General features: G+C 39.4%; 1 protein-coding gene across 5 annotated transcripts in view; it reads right to left on the bottom strand.

Annotated features, from left to right (window-relative positions):
* Positions 1 to 9,426: 9,426 nt before the first annotated feature.
* LOC124722021 (kynurenine aminotransferase) overlaps positions 9,427 to 22,107 on the bottom strand; it is a 55,561-nt gene continuing 42,880 nt past the window's right edge. For all 5 annotated transcript variants that reach the window (XM_047247203.1, XM_047247200.1, XM_047247202.1 and 2 more), the window contains exons 8-9: positions 9,804 to 9,967; positions 9,427 to 9,718 (exon numbers count right to left, since the gene is read on the bottom strand). In XM_047247203.1, the coding sequence (XP_047103159.1) occupies positions 9,665 to 9,718; positions 9,804 to 9,967 (218 nt within the window). In that variant the 3' untranslated portion in view covers positions 9,427 to 9,664. The remainder of the gene's footprint in view (positions 9,719 to 9,803; positions 9,968 to 22,107) is intronic.

Below are 22,107 nucleotides of genomic sequence, written 5' to 3'. Positions count from 1 at the left end.
ATGTTCTACAAGTTGATATTATTATTATATGATCTAGAGGCATGTTTTTTTTTTAAGTTGAAATGTACACTGAAACATGTCCGGCAATATTGTGACATGTGGTACAATGATATGTGTCTACAAAGTCTACTGGATGATCAGCCATTGCCTGCGGATAGCACTTACTGTGTGCATTTCATCTCTCCCACTAATATACAGAGTATCAGTACACAGTGTGATGTCCTTTCATGGCAATATAGGATTCACAATGGCTCTCTGTGCTGTGGATCAGACCATGTCCCAAAAGCTCCCACTGGAGGGCTTCTGTCCTTCAGCTTAGCATTATATGCATTTTCAGTCTGATTGAGATCCAGGTAACAAGTTGACCAGCCTAGACACATCATGACCATATATTGCAGTCCTCATCTGCTGGACCAGTCCTGTTTAGTCAAGCATTTTCACCCGCCAGATGAAACTCAGATTCATCAACACAATGATAAAACTCGTGTATCGCTACAACATGTCAACCATGAAGACTGCATTGATCAAAGTACTCCTAGGAAAAACATATGGTAACATAGGCTCCTAAACCTTAGATCTATCAATCCCTTCCCACTATATTGGCAGGATTGTAACATGTCTGAGTGGCACAGCACTTTCTTCACTATATCCAGTGTTTTAATTTTATATGCAGTCTTTTGTATACTAGGCACAAAGTCCCTTTCTTTCTTAAGAACTTATAGTATTTTCTGTAAAGAGCCACTGCATATGGTTTTGATGTACTATAAGCTTCGATAAAATTCCAACTTTTTATGTGGTATTATAATACCTTTGGTTATCCTCACTGGATACATGTTAATGAAATTCAATAAAAGTGTACGAACATATTGTGTCTATCATCAAAGTGATGGGCTCTGTACTCTTCATGCAATTGATGGTCCTTCAAGAGTTGAATAACTTATTGTACTGTAAATGAATTAGTGACTAAATGTTGCATATCTACAGAGTCCTCCAATGTGAGACTAATGCCTCATAGTCTTACTACCCATAAGTAAGTCTCTCCACATCGAACCTAATGAGATACCAATGAAAATATTGTCCATTGCTCTGTTGGGAATGTCGTAGTTGACAGTTAATGGTGAAGAAGCTGCTCCACTACTTTTTTCTATGTGCAGTGACCACAAAAGTCAATGCAGTAGCCCCTGTGTATTACAAAGTATTATACTACTGTATTTCTTGTAAATAAAATGTTAATATAGTTTCAGATTTGCTCACAAAGCTCTGTAAATCACTGTCACTAAAATTTAGCTTCCCATCTGGCCATACAAATTTAGGATTTCAATGAGTTCTCAAAATGGCTTAAGGCAAATGCTAGGATATTTCCTTTGGAAGGGCATGGCCGATTGCCTTCCCCATCGTTCACTAATCCGAGCTTGCACTCTCCCTCTAATGACCTCGTTCTTGATGGGATGTTAAACAATAATCTTCCGTCCTTTTTGGTAACATCTTAGTGTGTGTATCAGACAGGTAAAATTTCTCACTGGAATTTCTAGATTTTATTAATCGTGGGTGACACTGATAATTGAGGGGAGGAGAATTCTTTCCTGCAGACTTTTCAAACAACTGACATGAATGATGTATGACAACTTTGAAAATATTTCTCAAAAGAAGTGCACTGATTTGGTTGGTTGATGCAGAATGAAATTCCTCTAAAACACATGCTTTCTGCCTGAGAACAAAGTTGCCACTTTGCTTTGTGGTTTGATACTCACCCCCCCTCCCCCCCCCCACCCCCACCCCTCCTCTTCAGATTAACTGAAACGATGTTTGCTCCGACTGTTATTTGAATGCAACTTTCATGTCTGAAGCCACCCAGTGACAAAATGGAGAACATATATGCCATGCCCTTTGTGAATGTAGTAAAAGTAAAGAAAGATAAAAATGAGGAGGAAAGCACGTGCAAGTGTCAGTTTTAGGTCTTTTATAGAACATATCAAAATCCTTCTGCACCACTATACTCACAATTTATAAAATCTTAATCAGCTAATTTAAATTTTGAACAGCTGACTGTAGAATTTATGAAAATTCTACCTTTGCACTAATACTAAAACCATTGTTTTCTCTCACTTCTGCACTCAATCAGTCACTGAGATCAAGTCCAGGCATTTGGCCTTCCCTCCTGATGGATACTTGAATTGTAATGCTTCAGTATTCCGTCACTCATGGTTACATGCCATAAGTAGCATTTCCACTTTCCACGAGTCACTGTTGCTCTAAAGCTACTATGTTTTGATCAACTAAACAAGCATAATTTAGTGAGGCAAATTTTATCAATAAAATTGTATAATCATGTGCTAAGATACTGATAAGCTGTATGGAGTGTGGTAGGTGGCCGTAGGAGAGAGCTGATATATTAAAGCATACAGACTGACGTGATGGAGCAAATTGTGTGGCAGATCACCATCTGGCAAAGCTTGCTCCGTTGGTGGCCCCATCTGACCCACCACATATGACAACATGTCCTATGCACATGGACTTGGATACAGGTGTGAACAATGCAGATGGTCTTCCTAATGTGCCACAACACTAGTTTCAGCTGTCAGAAGAAGTGTAGAAGTGTCAAGAAGCATCAGCAGTGCTGATCCACATGGACAACAAAAAGCAGGACAAGTGGCAAACATTAACCAAAGAAGAGGCAGGGGATTCCGTTGCAGAAACTAGTGCTGTGGGCCTTGTCTGGATGACCATGGAGTCCAAATGCGTGGCTCACCTGGCACAAATACAAACCGAAACCTCCTCCACCAACCCGTTTCAAGCATAGTTGGAGTAACACAGGTTGGCCGTACAAATGGCCACCAATTCTCCCATTGCAGAAGAGACCAGCTCCCACATGGTGTGTGGAGCTAGGAGGTTTAAGCAAAGTCCACCACCAGTCATCACCTAAGTGAAGGAAGTCTACAGAGGCTTCATGCAGTGCCTGAGACAGTGAATGACTGCTGCCTATAATGTGAGGGCTTCGGGAACAGATATGATGTGGATACAGCTTGATAATACTGAAGACTATAGGAGACTGACGAGTAAAGTGGTAGCACATTCACAGCTATTCTATAAAAATGCCACCACCCCAAGAGAAGCTCATCAAAGCAGTTTTTAAGGAATTCCCACACCTCGCAAACCTTGAGCCCTCTAAGAAGAGGTGAAGGACCTCGAATTAGGTGTACACATTGTGGTGTGCACAAGCCACCTCTAACACACAAAGAGATCCAGACACTCATAGTTATCACAACCGATAAATCGAGAACAGGGAACACTTTCAGGTGACGCAGATAGCCAATACAGTGGTCACCGTTGAGTCACTAATGCACAGGACAGGCTCACTGCAGTGCTTCCACTGCCAAAGAGTGGGGCATGTGGCACACAACTGTTCCTTATATGAGGCATGTGTGAAGTGTGTAGGCAATCAAGCAAGTACACAATGCCCACATCTGAAGACTTGTTGCGATATAAGAAATTTTGCGACAAGTAAATTGCGAACTACAGTGACTGTGAGAAGTTTGAAGCCTCAGTAACTCACCAGTGCGGCATACCATAAGAGCTAAATGCTGTGCCTGAAGTTCACACACACATGCACTGACAGCAGGAAAGTTGGCCAAAACCACCGGCCTACAATGACGCCAGCCAACAAAGATGATACAACTGCTTCAACTACAGGAGGCAGCCTGTGTGCACCAGAAAGCGTGCCGGGCCCAGCACACAAGAGGGGCAGTGAGATGATCTCCCAGGGGCAGCCCCACTGCCCAGAGAACAGATAGTATATCAACAATCTGGCAGGCAGCAGTAATGGCAATGCTACAGCTGCCATTTGTGCTGAAACACCACCCACCCTCTGCATCCAGTATGATCTAGCTTTGTCCCACCCTCTACATCCAGTATAATCTAGCTTTGTTAATTGCCATGCTAATTGCAGTTCTTGAGATGGTTTTACACCTCGTTGAGACACTGCAGCAGGTCTCTGGGGCTTTGATGAAGGCTCCCCAAGAAGCCCACTCTCAGTGTGCTGATTTCCACAGTGCTGGCTGCCCGCCTGTGAATGAGATAGATGGAAAAGAAGAAAGAGAGATGACAACACAACAAGAGAAGCTAAAAATGTTCTACATTTATGGATCATGGAGGCTGAGCACTTTGTGCTCAAATTCTGTCAATACCAGGGGGAAATCATCCCATGAATGAGATCCTCAGTCTGATCAGCTTCAGAATGTAGAGCCTAACAGTGAGGAGGTAAATTTCCACTCTGCATCTTCTCTCATGTTTGATCTTCTATAAGTGTATTGCAGTTGTCTGTATGAGAAAACTCTTGGTAAAAGAAAAGATTTTGTAGTTTTTATCCTAATCCAGCAGTTCAAAAGTTAAGAATCGGGTGCCCTGTTTTGCTGCTACTTTTTCTATAACAAGTGCACCACTCTGTAGTCTGGTAGTTTGAAAAAAAGGAGAGACTTTACTTGGGGGTACCACTGTCCTTTTTTCAGGACAACTGGGCTCCTAACATTTTTTTAATGGATTGGCTGTTGTAATCTCCACTGTTCCTTACCCTCGACACCATAATGTGTAACATTGAGTCTGATACTACTGTTGTTAAAGGAATGTCCAGGAATCACCAAAAATCATAAGAACAAGTATTCATCACAATAGCCTCTGGCAGTTCCACAATATCATTCTTTAAATTCACTGAAACTGTACAACTACAGAACAATACTGACCACGTAGTGTGTCCGAGATGCCGCATGATGTAATATGACTAAGTTCTTGCAGTGTTGTCTCAGCACCCATTCAAACAAAACTAAGAACAATAACAGTGATGATACAAGCTCACTGCAACTTCAAGCAAAATGCTAGGATTACTATTATTAAAGTTAATATTATTTTAATTATGATAGATTATAAAATTAATAACAAATGAACCACTGGTACAATCTATGCATATGATGTGTCACATAAAAGCTATAACATTATAAAAAACCACAACAAGCCTAATTTTAAGCCGTGCGTGTGTGTGTGTGTGTGTGTGTGTGTGTGTGTGTGTGTGTGTGTGTGTGTGTGTGTGTGTCTAAAGAATTACATTTGAGTTCATTAAAAGTTGATATGCAAATGTGCCAATACTATCAATCCTCCACAGTAACACAACACGAAGGCAGCACGAGTTTCCCCGGAGCCTTACCTAATATTTCTAGTGGATGAATACCCTCAATGTATTTGTAAGTTTCATCAGATTCCTAAACTGGACGTTTTGATGCATCTGTTAACTGTGTGCCGCGCGGGGTAGCCATGCGGTCTGAGGCGCCTTGCCACAGTTCGGCTCCCCCCAGTTGGAGGTTCGAGTCCCCCCTCAGGCATGGATGTATGTGTATTGTCCTTAGCATAAGTTAGTTTTAGTTAGATTAAGTAGTGCGTAAGCCTAGGGACCGATGACCTCAGCAGTTTGGTCCCATAGGAACTTACCACAAATTTCCAAAAATTAACTTTGTAAGTAAATTGTTTCATACTGTGTTGATATTTTAGTGAGAGCTCACAAAATGACAACAACAATTTTGTGTGTTTTTTAGTATCATATATCTATTTGTAATTCACTTTAAATTTGAATGGTGTCCATTTAAGCAACTGTGAACACATTTAATGTGTGTTTCTGCTTTGTAGTCTATGTACTGATTGTTTTCAAACCAAGAGAACTCTCTCTTGAAACTCTCGGGGGAATATAAAATGCATCGCATAGTTTAACAAACAATGAATCTGATTTTTCTCTCTTGTTACTACATTTCTGAAAGGTATCTAGTCCAATTTAAAACTTTTTTGAACCTGAATTACAGAATACCAAATACATTTGAAAATAGCCTGAGAATTTTATCAGTCGATTTGAGCTTTATAATTGGTTTGGCACGGGTAGAACAGTGTTGTAATAAACTCAATACTTGGGAGTGTATATTTATGACCACCAAGAGGAAATCGCAGGCTTGAGAATATTTCATGGATATTCTAGAAAATAATGTATGTCGTCATATTTCTTTCTGGTATATTAGTTTTGAAAGCCAAAATACAATGTGAATGATTCGCCATTTAAAGAACACTGAAATATTTCATGGCAGTCAGGCATCAACTAGTAGTTGTTCTTTGTAGGTTACTAATGCAGGTATGACTTATACCAACAGTATGTTGCCATTTTCTGGGGGTGAAAGTTTTTTTTTTTTCCTTTACATGTATTAGTAATAAATTTTTTTTATTGCATCACTATGTATGGTACCTATACATGGATCAGTTTTCTTTGTAGTACCCTTATGTAATTACCAACTTCCTTATTCACCTCTGCTTTACCTTCAAGTACACTATGAGTGAAATTTATTTGAACACACATATATTACAGCTTTGGAGCCTGTTTAGAATACAAGTCACTGTGTTAATGAGAATATGTGCCACAGATTGTACTTACTATAGTATTTGGTTTACACATGCAAAGGAAACAGTGTGTCAAATAAAATAAAATAAAGCTTTAAGCAGCTTTCCATTTCAAATGTGCAACATATATTTATACCCTAGGATTTTTAACTGTTTAAATTCTCATGATACATTCAGTTGATGTTATCTGGAAAAAGGTGTTCTGGCGTGAAAGCAAAATAACGTTTATTGTCACGTGGGGTGGGGGACTTCAAGTGAAGAAGGAAGACCTTTTGCATTGAGTGCAAAAATTGAGAAAGTGGCAACTACTGTCAAAAAGAATTTGGTAGTTTCATTTCAAAAGCAAAGTTGCACTAAACCAGATGAAAGTTCTAAAAGTTCTCGAATAGAATATAATAACGTAACAAGGCTTTTACTAAGAGCAGGAAATTTTACCTGCATTACAAAAGACAAACACATCTAATTTCATTCATAAAAACATGATCAAAAAGTTAATAGGTTCTATGAACATGTCAATAACAGCCATTTGATGGATGGCAAGAAAGACTGTTTTTCTGTGAAAAAAATGGTATTAAGATACAGAGACAAAAAGTTAATATTGTGTAATTTAAATGAACTATTCACTGAATTCAAAAAAGAAAATCCTGACATTAAAATTAGAAGGTCGAAATTTTGCGAGTTGAGACTGACATGATGTATTGTTGCAGGGGCGCCTGGCACCTATCATGTTTGCACTTGTTTGTATCACCAAAATGTAAAGTTGATAATAGATGGGGCCAATCTTAAAGATAACTATAAAAACCTTTTGGAAGTTCTGGTTGGCAATATTGACAGTTACAATTGTATGATCACAGAAAAATGTCAATACTGTCCAAGCAGACAAGCTTTACTTGACATGGTTGAAGAACTGGATGCTTGACAATATAGAATACAAGAAATGGGTGACCAGACATAATCAAAACAGTGACAGTTACAAAACCATGAGAATAGACTTCTGAAGTTTTGGTAGCTAACCTTAAAAACTGAAAATGCATCATTTCATTGCCAAAGCTCAGGGTAAATTTCTGAAAAACAAAAAGCAAACCTTGGCACTTGACGAATGCTTAGTTCTTGCTGACTTTTCTGAAGACTATTCCTTTGTTTGTCAAGATTTACAAGGGCACCACTGGTTAAACAACCATGCCATGTGAAAATGCGTGTGATGGCGTCAGCGGTACAACAAAGTGAGCTGTCACATAAGCAAGTCTACAGTGAACCTATGAGAATCAGATCTTGACACCTCAAGAAATGTTTAAATTCTGTAAAGAACAGGTAAAAGAGATTACCTATGTTTTTGTAAAATGTGAGGAAATAAAAGAACTCTATGCTAGTGTCTTAGAGGAAAGCTTCAACACTTGCCAGATGATTAAAGGCATCCGATCTTTTCATCGCTTTATACCTCAGTCACACAACTTGCTCAAATGAAACTTCACCAATGCAGAAAACTTGTATCGCTGACATTTCAAAGTGAGGACATAGTGGCTTGTGTTCATGGTGAACAGTGGTGGATTGCCGAAGTTGGTAATATTGATTGTCAAAACCAAGATGTGCATGTTATATTTTACCACCCACCATAACCAAGATTCTCATCTAAAAAAGTTGAAAAGGATCAAGTCTGGATGACTGTTAAAAATGTACTGAAGAAGCTGTCTCTCCTGGCATTTACAACAGCAACTGGGCAAACTTATAACCTAATGCCCAAATTGGGTGAAGTCATTTCTCTGTTGCTCAATGAGCAATGCAGTAAAAACAAATAAGGTGAGAACAAGATAATGTAATTAGATGGCACTTTTTTAAGTGATCATAGAATGTGTTTAAATTATATAACTGATACACTTTATCCATTAGTGCTGATATTAAGAAATGTGTTTTTGGCTCATATTGGTATTTTTTTTTCGCAACTTCCCATTGAATCTCAAAGTTGAAATTTATACTGAAGTTTGATATCATAAAGGTCTATTAAGTGTGTAATTTTCAGATTTTTATCTGGTTCCCTAACAAAGATATTGCAGGTCAAAGAATGAAAAAATAAAAAAATCTTTTTCTTTTTATAAATAGTTGATTTTTTTAAGTGTAAGCACCTCACCATCGATACTCTATAAAAAGTAACCATGCTGTGTAGTGTAATAGCATAAAAAATATTAAGGCTGAGAAATTATTCTGTTTTTGGAAAAACACTGTTCATGTTCAAAAAATGAGTTTAATTTGCAACCAATAACTCTGAGCCATTAAAAAAATATTAAGGAATTCATTCAGCTAGGTGATCGTGATTTTAATTTATAGTCCAGTACGTGCTGAACTAAATGCTTTTTATTTGAAAAGTTTGCGGCATGAAACAAAAATGGCCACTGTTTCTAAATAATAATCAATAAATATGTTTTAAAAATATTTTTGAGTCCACCAAACATGAGGGAATTTGGCCAGTGAATATCAATTTTTTCTGAAATGGTCAAGCAATCAGTGCTGAAAAACTTGGAAAAGACTGACCCATCAGACTATATCAGTGGAACAGTAAACACAACTATATTAATGGAAAACAATAAAATGCATTTATTTCTGAACAACATTGAAACTGGGTTTAGTTCTATGACATTTGTTCTTGCAAATGAACTTGTTTCCATACTAATTTAAAACCAGTGTTCCAGTAAATCAATCAAAAATGATACCATTTAATTTAATATGCATGGGTGAAGTGTTCCTTTTACATGCATAATAACTGTGATTGAGACTGCACCATCTGTGAGCGCTGTATACAGGGCTTTAGGCTTAACTTGATAGCCACACTTTTAGGAAATTGTTATTGCACTAACAGTAGGCTGATTTGCACACCTGTCCAAGAGTGGACAGCACAGTTCAACATTTCTCAACATGCTTTGAGATTCTTCAGAATTTAGCTATTTTTCTCAAATTAGAGGCCAGACAAAGAACTTAACAGTTTCCAAATAAATCACTTTTAAATGCAAGTTATTATCATAAAATAATTTATTCGCTTACAAGTGAATTTTTTACCTGTTCCTTTTTCATATTTCAGTACATGTATATCTTACAATATAAATTTTTAATAGGAACAAATAGAAAAAGAGATTGCAATTTACAGGAGACAGCACCAAGCAGGTTTAACATCGCCTCCGTCAGGCATTTACTTTAGACATGACTCCAAAGAGCAAGCAGTTTAAATTAATGTTTCAGTTCACCAGGATTACTATTTCTTCCAGTTTTTCAGAATAGTATGTGCTTTCTGCAAGTTTTCATCTTTCTGAAAATTCATAAATTCACATTTATTAAATATGTACTAATACAATGATAAACACTAAAAAAGACAGCATAAGACTGAAATATACCTTAATGAAACAGTAACGAACAAAGTTTTCAGCCAGGTTCTTGTGTTCATCAGAATAGAATGCAGATGGTGGTATTCCTTGAAGCTTAACATTTTTCGTCATCCATTTGGTGAAACGATAATCCTTATATTTATCAGTTTCATCATTTAAATTGACTTTAGACTCTGCAATAAAAAAAATCTGAATTATTCTCACTGAACGACTTACATTACACAAGTTACAGATCAAAGTAGCTCAGTTAAATACTCTTTATTTAAAAAAAAAAAAAAAAAAAGAAAAAAAGGCAAAGAAAACAGAGAGAGAGAGAGAGAGAGAGAGAGAGACACCCACATTGTTCCAAAACACTTTGATATGTTAAATGAGATTTAACTGCACTTTAGTGTGTCCAAATTTTCCAATTATTTTATGTTCTTAACAAATTATGTAACTTTTAAAGAGTATGCATTGGTAGCTGAATCTGTCTCAGAGAAAGGATAACTTTTATCGCTGGCAGTGCTTTGTGAATATGAGTGGATCAAGTAGGAATTTGAACCAAATTCCACCCTCTACATTCAGCTGAGGCAGCGAGGGCCAATCACCTTGAAGAGGAACCCAAGCCTAATAAAGCATGGCGGTGTTCAAACAAACATTTGAAGTAAGAACTCCTTTAAAATCATCATCGTCATCCAGGTCGGTCTCCCTTAACCTTGGATCTGAGTTTGCTACCACTTGTTTCCCGTCTGTCCCTTCTTCCCCACAAAAAAAGACACTAATAGTTTTGAAAGCTATGTATAGTGTCTTTGTGCCTACTCCCCTTCCCCCACCCCATCTTCTTTCAATCTCTCTACTGGCAGTACTAGAATTTCACTTCCAGAATGTAATTACTGATCAGCTATTCTGTCTCACAGAGACTTTTAACACACTGTTTCTGAGTAAAGGAACAAATTAAATGATAAATGGTGAGTTCCAGATGTATCCAGCTGGTGACCACAAACTTAATGAGTTGTTAAGCTTGCAATTGCACATCGTGAACAAGCTGTAGACCTACACACATCAAAAAAAGTTTTGCAAAGTTTTGCATCGCCTCAGTTTGGAGAGGTCCGGAACCTGTACAGGAACTTAAGACTAGAGATCAACAAAACATCATTTCTGCCCTTTTTATTGCTCATGAAAACCACACATTTCATGTAGTACCACCATACAGCAAGACCTTGAGTGGGTGGTGGACCAGATTGCCATACACATCGGTACCTCTAATACCCAGTAGCACATCCTCTTGCACTAATGCATGCCTGTATTCATCGTGGCATACTATCCACAAGTTCATCAAGGCACTGTGGGTCCAGATTGTCCCACTCCTCAACGGCGATTCAGCGTAGATCCCTGAGAGCGGTTGGTGGGCCACATCATCCATAAACAGCCCTTTTCAATTTATTCCAGGCATGTTCGACAGGGTTCATGTCTGGAGAACATGCTGGCCACTCTAGTCGAGCGATGTCGTTATCCTGGAGGAACTCATTCATAAGATGCACATGATGGGGGTGTGAATTGTCATCTGTGAAGAAGAATGCCTCGCCAATATGCTGCTGATATGGCTGCACTATCGGTCGGAGGATGGCATCCACTTATTGTACAGCCATTACGGCACCTTACATAACCACCTGCAGCATACGTCAGCCCCACATAGTACCACTCCAAAACAGCATGGAACCTCCACCTTGCTGCACTCGCTGGACAGTGTGTCTAAGGTGTACAGCCTGATGGGGTTACCTCCAAACAAATCTCCAACAATTTTCTGGTTGAAGGCATATGTGACAATCATCGGTTAAGAGAACATGATGCCTATCCTTAGTGATCCATTCGGCATGTTGTTAGGCCCATCTGTACCACACTGCATGGTGTCGTAGTTGCAAAGCTGGACCTCACCATGGACGTCTAGAGTGAAGTTGCGCATCATGCAGCCTATTGCACACAGTTTGAGTCGTAACACGACGTCCTGTAGCTGCACGAAAAGTATTATTCAACATGATGGTGTTGCTGTCAGGGTTCCTGTACAAATTCAGTCACATGACGGTGCCACCTGGGGATGTCAAACACAGAGCAATGGCCTGTTTGAGCTGCCTTTATACTTCAGATTACTTCATAAAATCTCTTGCAAAGCCATGACCTGTAATTCTCTTAAATGACTCTCATGCTTTGGTATTGAATCTTTAACAAAATCTGTATAAGAAAGTGTTAAAGAGTTCTCTTCTTTCTCCAGTTACTTTCCTACTTGCCACAAGATAATAGGATATTACCTTTCATAAAAGGTGTCCTGGAAGGAATGATCAATGTTCAGGGATATGACAGGGATGCTCATGTGAAACAAGAATCATCATACAGACATACGCCCTATTGCAGATGGTTTCCATCATAGAACACAGTTAATATACATATGTTTTGTCCTAGTGGTGCACAAACATACATGTCTTACCCTAATCACTGGATTGGGCTTGGTAGTATAGTTAACTGGTCACCAAGATCACCAGACTTTACACCATTAGATTTTTGTTTATGGGGTTAAATGACGTCTGAGGTGTACAAACGAAAGGTGAATATGCAAGATGAACTGCCCGGTCACATCCCGAATGCTTCTGACTTCATTAGGAAGTGTGCAGTGGCACTCTGACAAGCAACACGTGTTCTCCCAAAATTGTACAGATGCAATGAAGTTGATGGTGGGATATTCAGACATTTATTGTGAGCTGCACAACCGCTGTAATGTGACGCATACGATGATGCCTACCGATGAATGTGTTAAAAGCATGTTGTAATGTTTATTAACTGTTTTACATGTGTACACTTGACAATGTAGTGAATAATACAGAAAATAAATAACAATTTACATTAAATATGTTCTATCTCACAAACCACTCAGTATAGGGCATATGATTGTCCTGTCATATACCTGAATATTTACCATACCTCCTGAGACACACTGTATAAACATGACACCATCCTACAACTCATACTCCCTGTCTCAACATACAAATTCACAGCTGTGGCATTTTGGTCCATATGACAAGCCATGTCAATGCATAGAATTACTATTTCAGCTAAGTAATTTATTACTGGTTGATATTTCCATTATCTTGCAACATATTATTTACATTGCTTCCAAATCCCATACGTACACTAACAAACTTTGGTTAAGACCACAACTGCAGTCCTAGTTGTGGAAATATGTATTGATCACTTGCTCACATTACAATGAACTACTACTGATATACTGATGCACATCATTCAGTACCAATGAGAACTGACCAACAAAAACTGAGACATATTTTTTTTTCCATAGATATTTCTTACTCCGTTTCAATTTTACATGATCTTTTTTAAAGTACTACCCTCCCACTTGAATGCACTTTTCATAGTGTCTCTGTCAGCTCTCGAACACATGGTGTAGGCCATTCTTTGTCAGGTCCTTGAAAATCATCTTACTTTCCTTGAGCAATACTTCAGAGTTCTCAAATCAAATGCCCTGAAGTTCTGCCTTTAGTGATGAGAATAAAAAGCAAAAATCACTGGGTGAAAGATCAGTCCTATAAGGCAGATGCGGTACACAAATAATGTCGACTAAGCCAGAAACTGCTGGACTTAACTTCCGACATGAGACCCTGCATTGGCATTATGAAGTTGCGACCCACTCATGAGGAAGTTCTTGTCGCTTGCTTGCAATGTGCTTTCTTGGGTTAGCCAACATGTATGTATAGTATGTTGCTGTAACCATAGTATTGGGGAGGATTAGTGAGTATTTGATACGAGTTGTCGGCTTTGAGCAGTGACATAGGAAATATGTGACAAACGCCGTAAACAATATGGTGACCATAATATGATTTTATTGGCAATTTTTCAGACAGACTAAGCTACAGAGCAGTCTTATCACATTCGTAGGCTTTGCCAACTAACAACAGAACTGTGAATATATGCACCAAAAGGTAACATGACAGCAGCCATTAACATTATGTCACTGGTCAAAGCCGATGATTCATCTCAAACATCCCTCTTGACCCAATCATTCCATGATAGTAACAAAACTGATCATCATCACTTTTCTTGCAGATGGAACAATTTTCACCTTTTTTGGTGTTGGAAAAACCGGCGATTTCCAAACACTGTTTTGTCTCATTTCCCTTCAGGATCATAATGATGCAGCCATGACTTATCACCAGTGAGAAATCTATTACGAAATATATCCCCTCCATCAACAAAGAGACGCAGCACCTCACGGCTTGTATGAGAATGGAAAAGATACAGGACTCAGGAGGTCCGTTCGGGTAAAGTATCACAAATGAGTGCAACCATTTTTAAATTGTCTCTACTGCGCATGAGCAGCTTCGTGATAGTTCGACCATCAGAACCCTTTGGCTTTAGTCGAACTGCTCGAACACACATTTGGCATGTTTCGTTGTCTGACCACCTGTACCCCGAGTTGACACCTCTGCTCTATTCGCATTGCTCAAATGTTTCTGATTTAAATAATGAAACAGTGCACTGGGTACGTATTTTTTTCATGCTTAGCAATATGCATTTCGGAAATTTATTCTTATTGTCAAGTAAAAATATATACATAAGTATTTTATATGTTGTTTGTATGTGTGTTGTGCATCTCTAGCACTGTATTGTGTTGTCTTTTTGATGTTAAGGCACTGTATTGTGACTGACTCCTACATTATGCAGAAAAGCACATGCGCACACACACTGAAATTTCACAAACAGTATGAGTGACGGTTTGCGTGTGTCTGGTTTTCTGCACAATTGAGAAGGCACAGCATGTTATAACCATAAAAAGACAGCTATGGCGCAAGACAGCAACACAAAAAATATTTAAGTAAATATTTGATCATCATAAAGAGAAATTTTTGAAATGCATCATGCGAAGCATGGAAAAACATGTAAGTGGTGCAATGTTTCATTACCGTATTTAAAGAATAAAATTTCCATAAACATCAATTATGATGAATGAAACTGAGTCAAACGTTTTTGCTTCCCACTTGTGGTCAAAACTTCTTGGAGAACCACTGATACAAAACGTAGATGAGTATGTGCCAAGCAAGGTCGTAAGAGATGGAAAAGAGCCACCGTGGTACAACAACCGAGTTAGAAAACTGCTGCGGAAGCAAAGGAAACTTTTGAAAGCAACATTAACAGAGAATAGTGAGATCCCTCTGCTTTTGATACCCCAGGCTATATATGGAATGCATTTCGACAGAAAAATCCTTCAAGAGAATAAAATCACATTAGCCACAACTCAAACAGCTTTCACCCAGTCACAAACCATGCGGATTGCAAGAATGCCTGTGTCGAATGCATCCACACGGTTTGCAACTGTATCTTGAACGAACCTAGGGTTTTGCACTATCCCCACCACGCCATCCCAGGTCTAATCAAGCAAGCAATGAAAAATCAGAATTGGAAGGCCAATGGGAAAGCGCTGTTTCATCAGCGAGCATGTAAACTGTGGGAAAATTCAATTCAATTGGGGATTTTGTGGGGAGTGGCATTATGTGGGGAATATGCATGCATTTTAATATTTTACTATTTATTAATACAGCACAGCTGTAACATCGATAATTTGATGGTTGCTGAGTTTGTTGCTGGTGTTGATTCTAATGATTTTCAAGACCTTCAGCTCAGAATGAGTTTCATGGAGATTTCAAGCAATCTTGTATAAACCGGGTAGATAAATGCTCTTTTATACACAGATATTACTTGAGTGAAACTGAACATAAAATGGCTGAGCGCATGCACAGAGCAAAGCATTGTTCCCCTTCCACATTCTGTTTGCTGGGCAATACTCTCTCGCTACTCTTCAGCTCACAGAGCATGTATTCTAACATATTCAACTGCTTACATTTTGTTTTCATTCCTTGGGAAATAAGAACAATTTTGCGCAAAAATGGATAAATGTTTGCTGGAAGTTGTAGATAGAAAGGAAGAAACTAATTGTAAGGTCGGTTACTAACTAAATTTGTTTGCATTCTTTAAAACATTTCACATATAACTTGTTCACTTTTTAATGATACCTGTGGTTATATTCCGGTCTAGAGTCATCGGCGGTAGTCCAGAGGTTTTCCTGCTACTTTCAAACTCCTGCCAGTCTTTACTAAATATTGTTGTGTGATGGTACATTAGTAATTAATGCAGTGAAAGGTTTATTGTTGTTGTTGTTGTTGTTGGTGTTGGTTTTCTGGGCATTGCAAATGCACGTGATACATGATAGTGAAGAAAATGTTCATAGCACAGTATCACCAACATCTTGAACACCTCAAAGGTGTGTAATTCGACTGTAAAGGTTTAACAAATAAATTAACTATCATACCTATCTTACTCATTGAATATTTGTTTCAGAATTGGCTTTATCATTTTCCATGTTGCAAACAAGCTCCATTTGTGAACATGACTGCCTTTGTACAGAATGCTTCCATAAAACCTTCTTAGTTCTTACTTATGTGGATTACATAAATTTCTACAATCACAAGGCTCTTACGAACAAGGTTGGACAATAACAATTTTGCTCTCCCATTGGCTGGCTGCTGTGACATCAGCAAGGAACTGTGTGTTCCAGCAGATTACATAGCCTATGCATTTACGTGGAGTTTTTGACAAAGGACTTTGTTTCTATCAGATTACTTTGAAATGTTAAGTGCTTTTCTGCTGCTAAAATGTTACTGTTAAATCATCTATATCATATTCGATTGTAGCTTTATGACTCATACATCAGTAATATACCAGATCACTATCTATTCTGGTATCTTTTAAAATGATAATGTTCGGCCTTTGTCATCGTATTTGAACAGTGGAACAGTTGGAATCACGGGTACTTAGGTTTAACTTAATGCCACAAATTCCTTTTTAGATGCTCATGTTTTCATTGTCACTTTCAAAGCACTTGGCAACTGTTCGAAGACGGTATAGTCAATTAGAACTACACTGTGTGCTGAGGAAATCATATTGCTTATTTCCGATGTTGCAGAAAAATGGTTTGAGATAACTGTTTACGATGAAAACTATTAGCTTTTCACATGTGGTGAAAACTGTCTGAACACATGTTATTACTCTAGTAAACAGCACAGATCATATGAAGAATATGAGCATCATAAAATCAACTGGTCATAGTCAATTACATGTAATTACACTTGAATACCAACTGTTACATTGAAATAAGTTCAGCAGAAGACTTTGACATACACTATGTGATCAGAAGTATCCAGACACCTGGCTGAAAATGACTTACAAGTTCGTGGTGCCCTCCATCGGTAATGCTGGAATTCAATATGGTGTTGGCCCACCCTTAGCATTGATGACAGCTTCCACTCTCCCAGGCATACGTTCAATCAGGTGCTGGAAGGTCCCTTGGGGAATGGCAGCCAATTCTTCATGGAGTGCTGCTCTGAGGAGAGGTATCGATGTCGGTCGGCGAGGCCTGGCATGAAGTCGGCATTCCAAAACATCCCAAAGGTGTTCTATAGGATTCAGGTCTGGACTCTGCAGGCCAGTCCATTAGAGGAATGTTATTGTCATGTAACCACTCTACCACAAGTTGTGCATTATGAACAGGTGCTTGACCGTGTTGAAAGATGCAACCGCCATCCCCGAATTGCTCTTCAATAGTGGGAAGCAAGAAGGTGCTTAAAACATCAATGAAGGCCTGTGCTGTGATAGTTCCATGCAAAACAACAAGGGGAGCAAGGCCCCCTCCATGAAAAACATGACTACACCATACCACCACCACCTTCGAATTTTACTGTTGGCACTACACACACTGGTAGATGACATTCACCGGGCATTCGCCATACCCACACCCTGCCATCGGATCGCCACATTGTGTACCGTGATTTGTAACTTCACACAATGTTTCTCCACTGTTGAATCGTCCAGTGTTTCCGCTCCTTACACCAAGCGAGGCATCATTTGGCATTTACTGGTGTGATGTGTGGCTTACGAACTGCCGCAAGACCATGAAATTAAAGTTTTCTCACCTCCCACCTAACTGTCGTAGTACTTGCAGTGGATCCTGATGCAGTTTGGAATTCCTGTGTGATAGTCTGGATAGATGTTTTCCTATTACACGTTACAACCCTCTTCAACTGTCGGCGGTTTCTGTCAGTCAACAGACAAGGTTGGCCTGTACGCTTTTGTGCTGTACGTGTCTCTTCATGTTTCCCCTTCACTATCACATTGGAAACAGTGGACCTAGAGTTGTTTAGGAGTGTGAAAATCTCGTGTACAGTCATATGACACAAATGACACCTAATCACCTGACCACGTTCAAAATCCACGAGTTCCACGGAGTGCCTCATTCTGCTCTCTCACAATGTCTAATGACTACTGAGGTCGCTGATATGGAGTACCTGGCAGTAGGTGGCAGCACAATGCATCTAATATGAAAAATCTATGTTTTTGGGGGTGTCTGGATACTTTTGATCACATAGTGTAGTTGAAAACTACACTTCACAGGAAACGATGCTTGTTCGTATACCGTTTTTTTCTTGTCGGTAAACCTGCACATCCACTATGTTAAATGTGAAAAATTTGGCCATAGTCAGTTGTATAGATGAGATAATACCGAGAAATGTTGAGAACTATAGTTCAAACATGCTATTACAGTAACTATACACCTTTCAATCCAGTTGCAACATGGATCAGAACTCCTGCACACATTTTGTCTTTTACTAATTTTTTCAGCTCTTCACTACTGCGAAGATAAACGTCACTTTTTCGCTTATTGACAGTGAGCTATTCTGCTTTTTGCTTTTTCTTTCTCCGACAGCTTGCGCAAATTGATGAATGTTTGCATTTTGATGCAATTTTTATTATTTCTCAATGATTCGTGGGGAAGTTCTATATGTATTACACATGAGTTCTTAAAGATACTCCTAATAAACTGTTGCATTTATGTAGTATCTGGACAAACATTAATTCGAATTTGCTCACCATTTCAAACCACATTTCTGAGGAAAAAAGGAACATTATGGTTTTGCGTCTCGTCAAACACACACATTTGTGAGGGGACAAGCATTACTGCAAGGCAAAACTTGGAGGTTGCCACTACATCGCATACGTCTCATCATGATCTGGCTGACAGAGTTTCCAGTCACATAACGCAACACCAACTAATACATATTTCTGAAACGAATAAATGAAAACGAAGAAACTACCACGTATGTTCCAAAAACAAAAAAAGGAGAACAACAAACATAATGTGCAAGCCTTGTGGGGTTGTGTTACATCTTTGAGACCGTTTTGCTGTGTATCATATGAAAGAGAAATACTATGTACCAAAGACAATGCAAACAAACAAATATATGAAGCAAACAAATTTTGTATTTATTTACGTATGTATATTTTCAAAATTTCATGAAAATAGGGGAACAGGGTTGAGAACTTATGAGAACTAACAATGAGATTAGTAAAACTTAACAATCTATAATCTTCCAATAATGTCAAGAATGGCCGGTGACAAGCCAAGTACTCCAAATTAGTGCTGCCGGCGCCAAGCAAATAAATTTGTACGAGATGTGCAGACGGCAAAGCATTAATAGTGGCTCGATGATACATGTGTATATACTACCACATGCTCTGATTCAACCTATTGCACCATGAACAACTGTTAATTCGCTTGAATTCTGCCTGCAATATCTTATGTAATGTGTAGTACCATAGTATAAACCAGCAGAAAAATGGTCCTGTTAGAGCACAAAAAGGTAAATTCGTTGCTACTGGAAAGAGTCTGACAGGATCACGGAAAATTTTGGCATGCAAACATATTCACTCTTTTAACACGAAGCATTCTAAAGCCAGTCTCTCTGGAGTGAAGGCTGCATACCCAGCATCTCCTTCTCATTGCTACTGACTATGTCTCTCTCTCACTGTCTCATTTTTTCCCACTCATTTACAGTATATCCCACTGACTCTGTCTCCTCTATCACTTACACTGTCTGCTTTTGTCTTTCTATGCCACTGCCACTGTCTCCACCATAACCGGGCAGCTCAAAAATGGGTGGGGGGGGGGGGGGGGAATTTTCCCCTGTACCCACAAGTTTAAAATTTCTCCAAGACTGTGAATGATGTCCACTGACCTCCTGTTCTCATTTCCTCTGTCTCCGCTCTCTTTTCCTTTCAGTGCTTCTATCTCTTTTTCTTTAATTGCCACTGCCTCTCACTGACCATGAACATTTCCTCTCTCTTTGGCCACTCACTGACCATGAATATTTCATCTCATTGGCTCCCATTGCTATGGTCTTCATTCATCTATCTCTCTCACACTGGCAGTTTCTCTCCCCCAACACCACTGCCTCCTCTCTCTCTCTCTCTCTCTCTCTCTCTCTCTCTCTCTCTCTCTCTCTCTCTCCCACTCACACTGTCTCCTCTCCCCTCCACTGTTGCTGTCTCTCTGCTATTCTCTTTCAGCACAAAGAAGTGTGAATATGTTCACATGCCAAAATTTTTTGAGTTTGACAGAGCACTGAAAGACCTGACTCGAAACAAGGCCCTGGGAGTAGACAATATTCCATTAGAACTACTGACAGCCTTGGGAGAGCCAGTCCTGACAAAACTCTACCATTTGGTGAGCAAGATGTATGAGAAATCTACATCTACATCCATACTCCGCAAGCCACCTGACAGTGTGTGGTGGAGGGTACCTTGAGTACGTCTATCGGTTCTCCCTTCTATTCCAGTCTCGTATTGTTCGTGGAAAGAAGGATTGTCGGTATGCTGCTGTGTTGGCTCTAATCTCTCTGATTTTATCCTCATGGTCTCTTCACGAGATATATGTAGGTGGGAGCAATATACTGCTTGACTACTTGGTGAAGGTGATGTGTTGGCAGAAGAGCCAACACCGTGTAGCTAGAGGAGGCCTAAATGCATGCTTTTAAGCTCACGCAAGCTGGCGTGAGGTCTGGAAAATGACAAGGAATTATAGTAGCCAAAAATAGTACGTAGCTTCTGGAATACTTAACTTTAATCCATAATTGGAGAACATCGCTCTTGATGATACATAATTACAATCTCAATATAAACTGGTAATGGCGCCTTGCTAGGTCGTAGCAAATGACGTAGCTGAAGGCTATGCTAACTATCGTCTCAGCAAATGAGAGCGTATTTGTCAGTGTAGCATCGCTAGCAAAGTCGGCTGTACAACTGTGGCGAGTGCTAGGACGTCTCTCTAGACCTGCCGTGTGGTGGCGCTCGGTCTTCAATCACTGACAGTGGCGACACGCGGGTCCGACTTATACTACCGGACCGCGGCCGATTTAAAGGCTACCACCTAGCAAGTGTGGTGTCTGGCGGTGACACCACAGAGGGTATGTTCTCGAAACTTCAACAAAAGCCCGTACCGAGCTACTGAGCGTCTCTCCTGCAGAGTCTTCCACTGGAGTTTATCTATCATCTCCGTAACGCTTTCGCGATTACCAAATGATCCTGTAACGAAGCACACTGCTCTCTGTTGGATCTTCTCTAGCTCTTCTATCAACCCTATCTGGTACAGTCCCACACTGCTGAGCAGTATTCAAGCAGTGGGCGAACAAGCGTACTGTAACCTACTTCCTTTGTTTTCGGGTTGCATTTCCTTAGGATTCTTCCAATGAATCTCAGTCTGGCATCTGCTTTACTGACGATCATCTTTATATGATCATTCCATTTTAAATCACTCCTAATGCGTACTCCCAGATAATTTATGGAATTAACTGCTTCTAGTTGCTGACCTGCTATATTGTAGCTAAATGATAAGGGATCTTTCTTTCTATGTATTCGCAGCACATTATACTTGTCTACATTGAGATTCAATTGCCATTCCCTGCACCATGCATCAGTTCGCTGCAGATCCTCCTGCATTTCAGTACAATTTTCCATTGTTACAACCTCTCGATATACCACAGCATCATCCGAAAAAAGCCTCAGTGAACTTCCGATGTCATCCACAAGGTCATTTATGTATATTGTGAATAGCAACAGTCCTACGACACTCCCCTGTGGCACACCTCAAATCACTCTTACTTCGGAAGACTTCTCTCCATTGAGAATGACATGCTGTGTTCTGTTACCTAGGAACTCTTCAATCCAATCACACAATACGTGTTCCAAAATTCTACAATTGATCGACGTTAGAGATATAGATCTATAGTTCTGCACATCTGTTCGACGTCCCTTCTTGAAAACGGGGATGACCTGTGCCCTTTTCCAATCCTTTGGAACGCTACGCTCTTCTAGAGACCTAAGGTACACCGCTGCAAGAAGGGGAACAAGTTCCTTTGTGTACTCTGTGTAAAATCGAACTGGT

This window comes from Schistocerca piceifrons, chromosome X (assembly GCF_021461385.2).
Source record: "Schistocerca piceifrons isolate TAMUIC-IGC-003096 chromosome X, iqSchPice1.1, whole genome shotgun sequence".
In the NCBI taxonomy this organism is placed as follows: domain Eukaryota; kingdom Metazoa; phylum Arthropoda; class Insecta; order Orthoptera; family Acrididae; genus Schistocerca; species Schistocerca piceifrons.
Note: the sequence above shows the minus strand (reverse complement) of the source record. Positions and strands in the feature narration are given on the sequence as shown.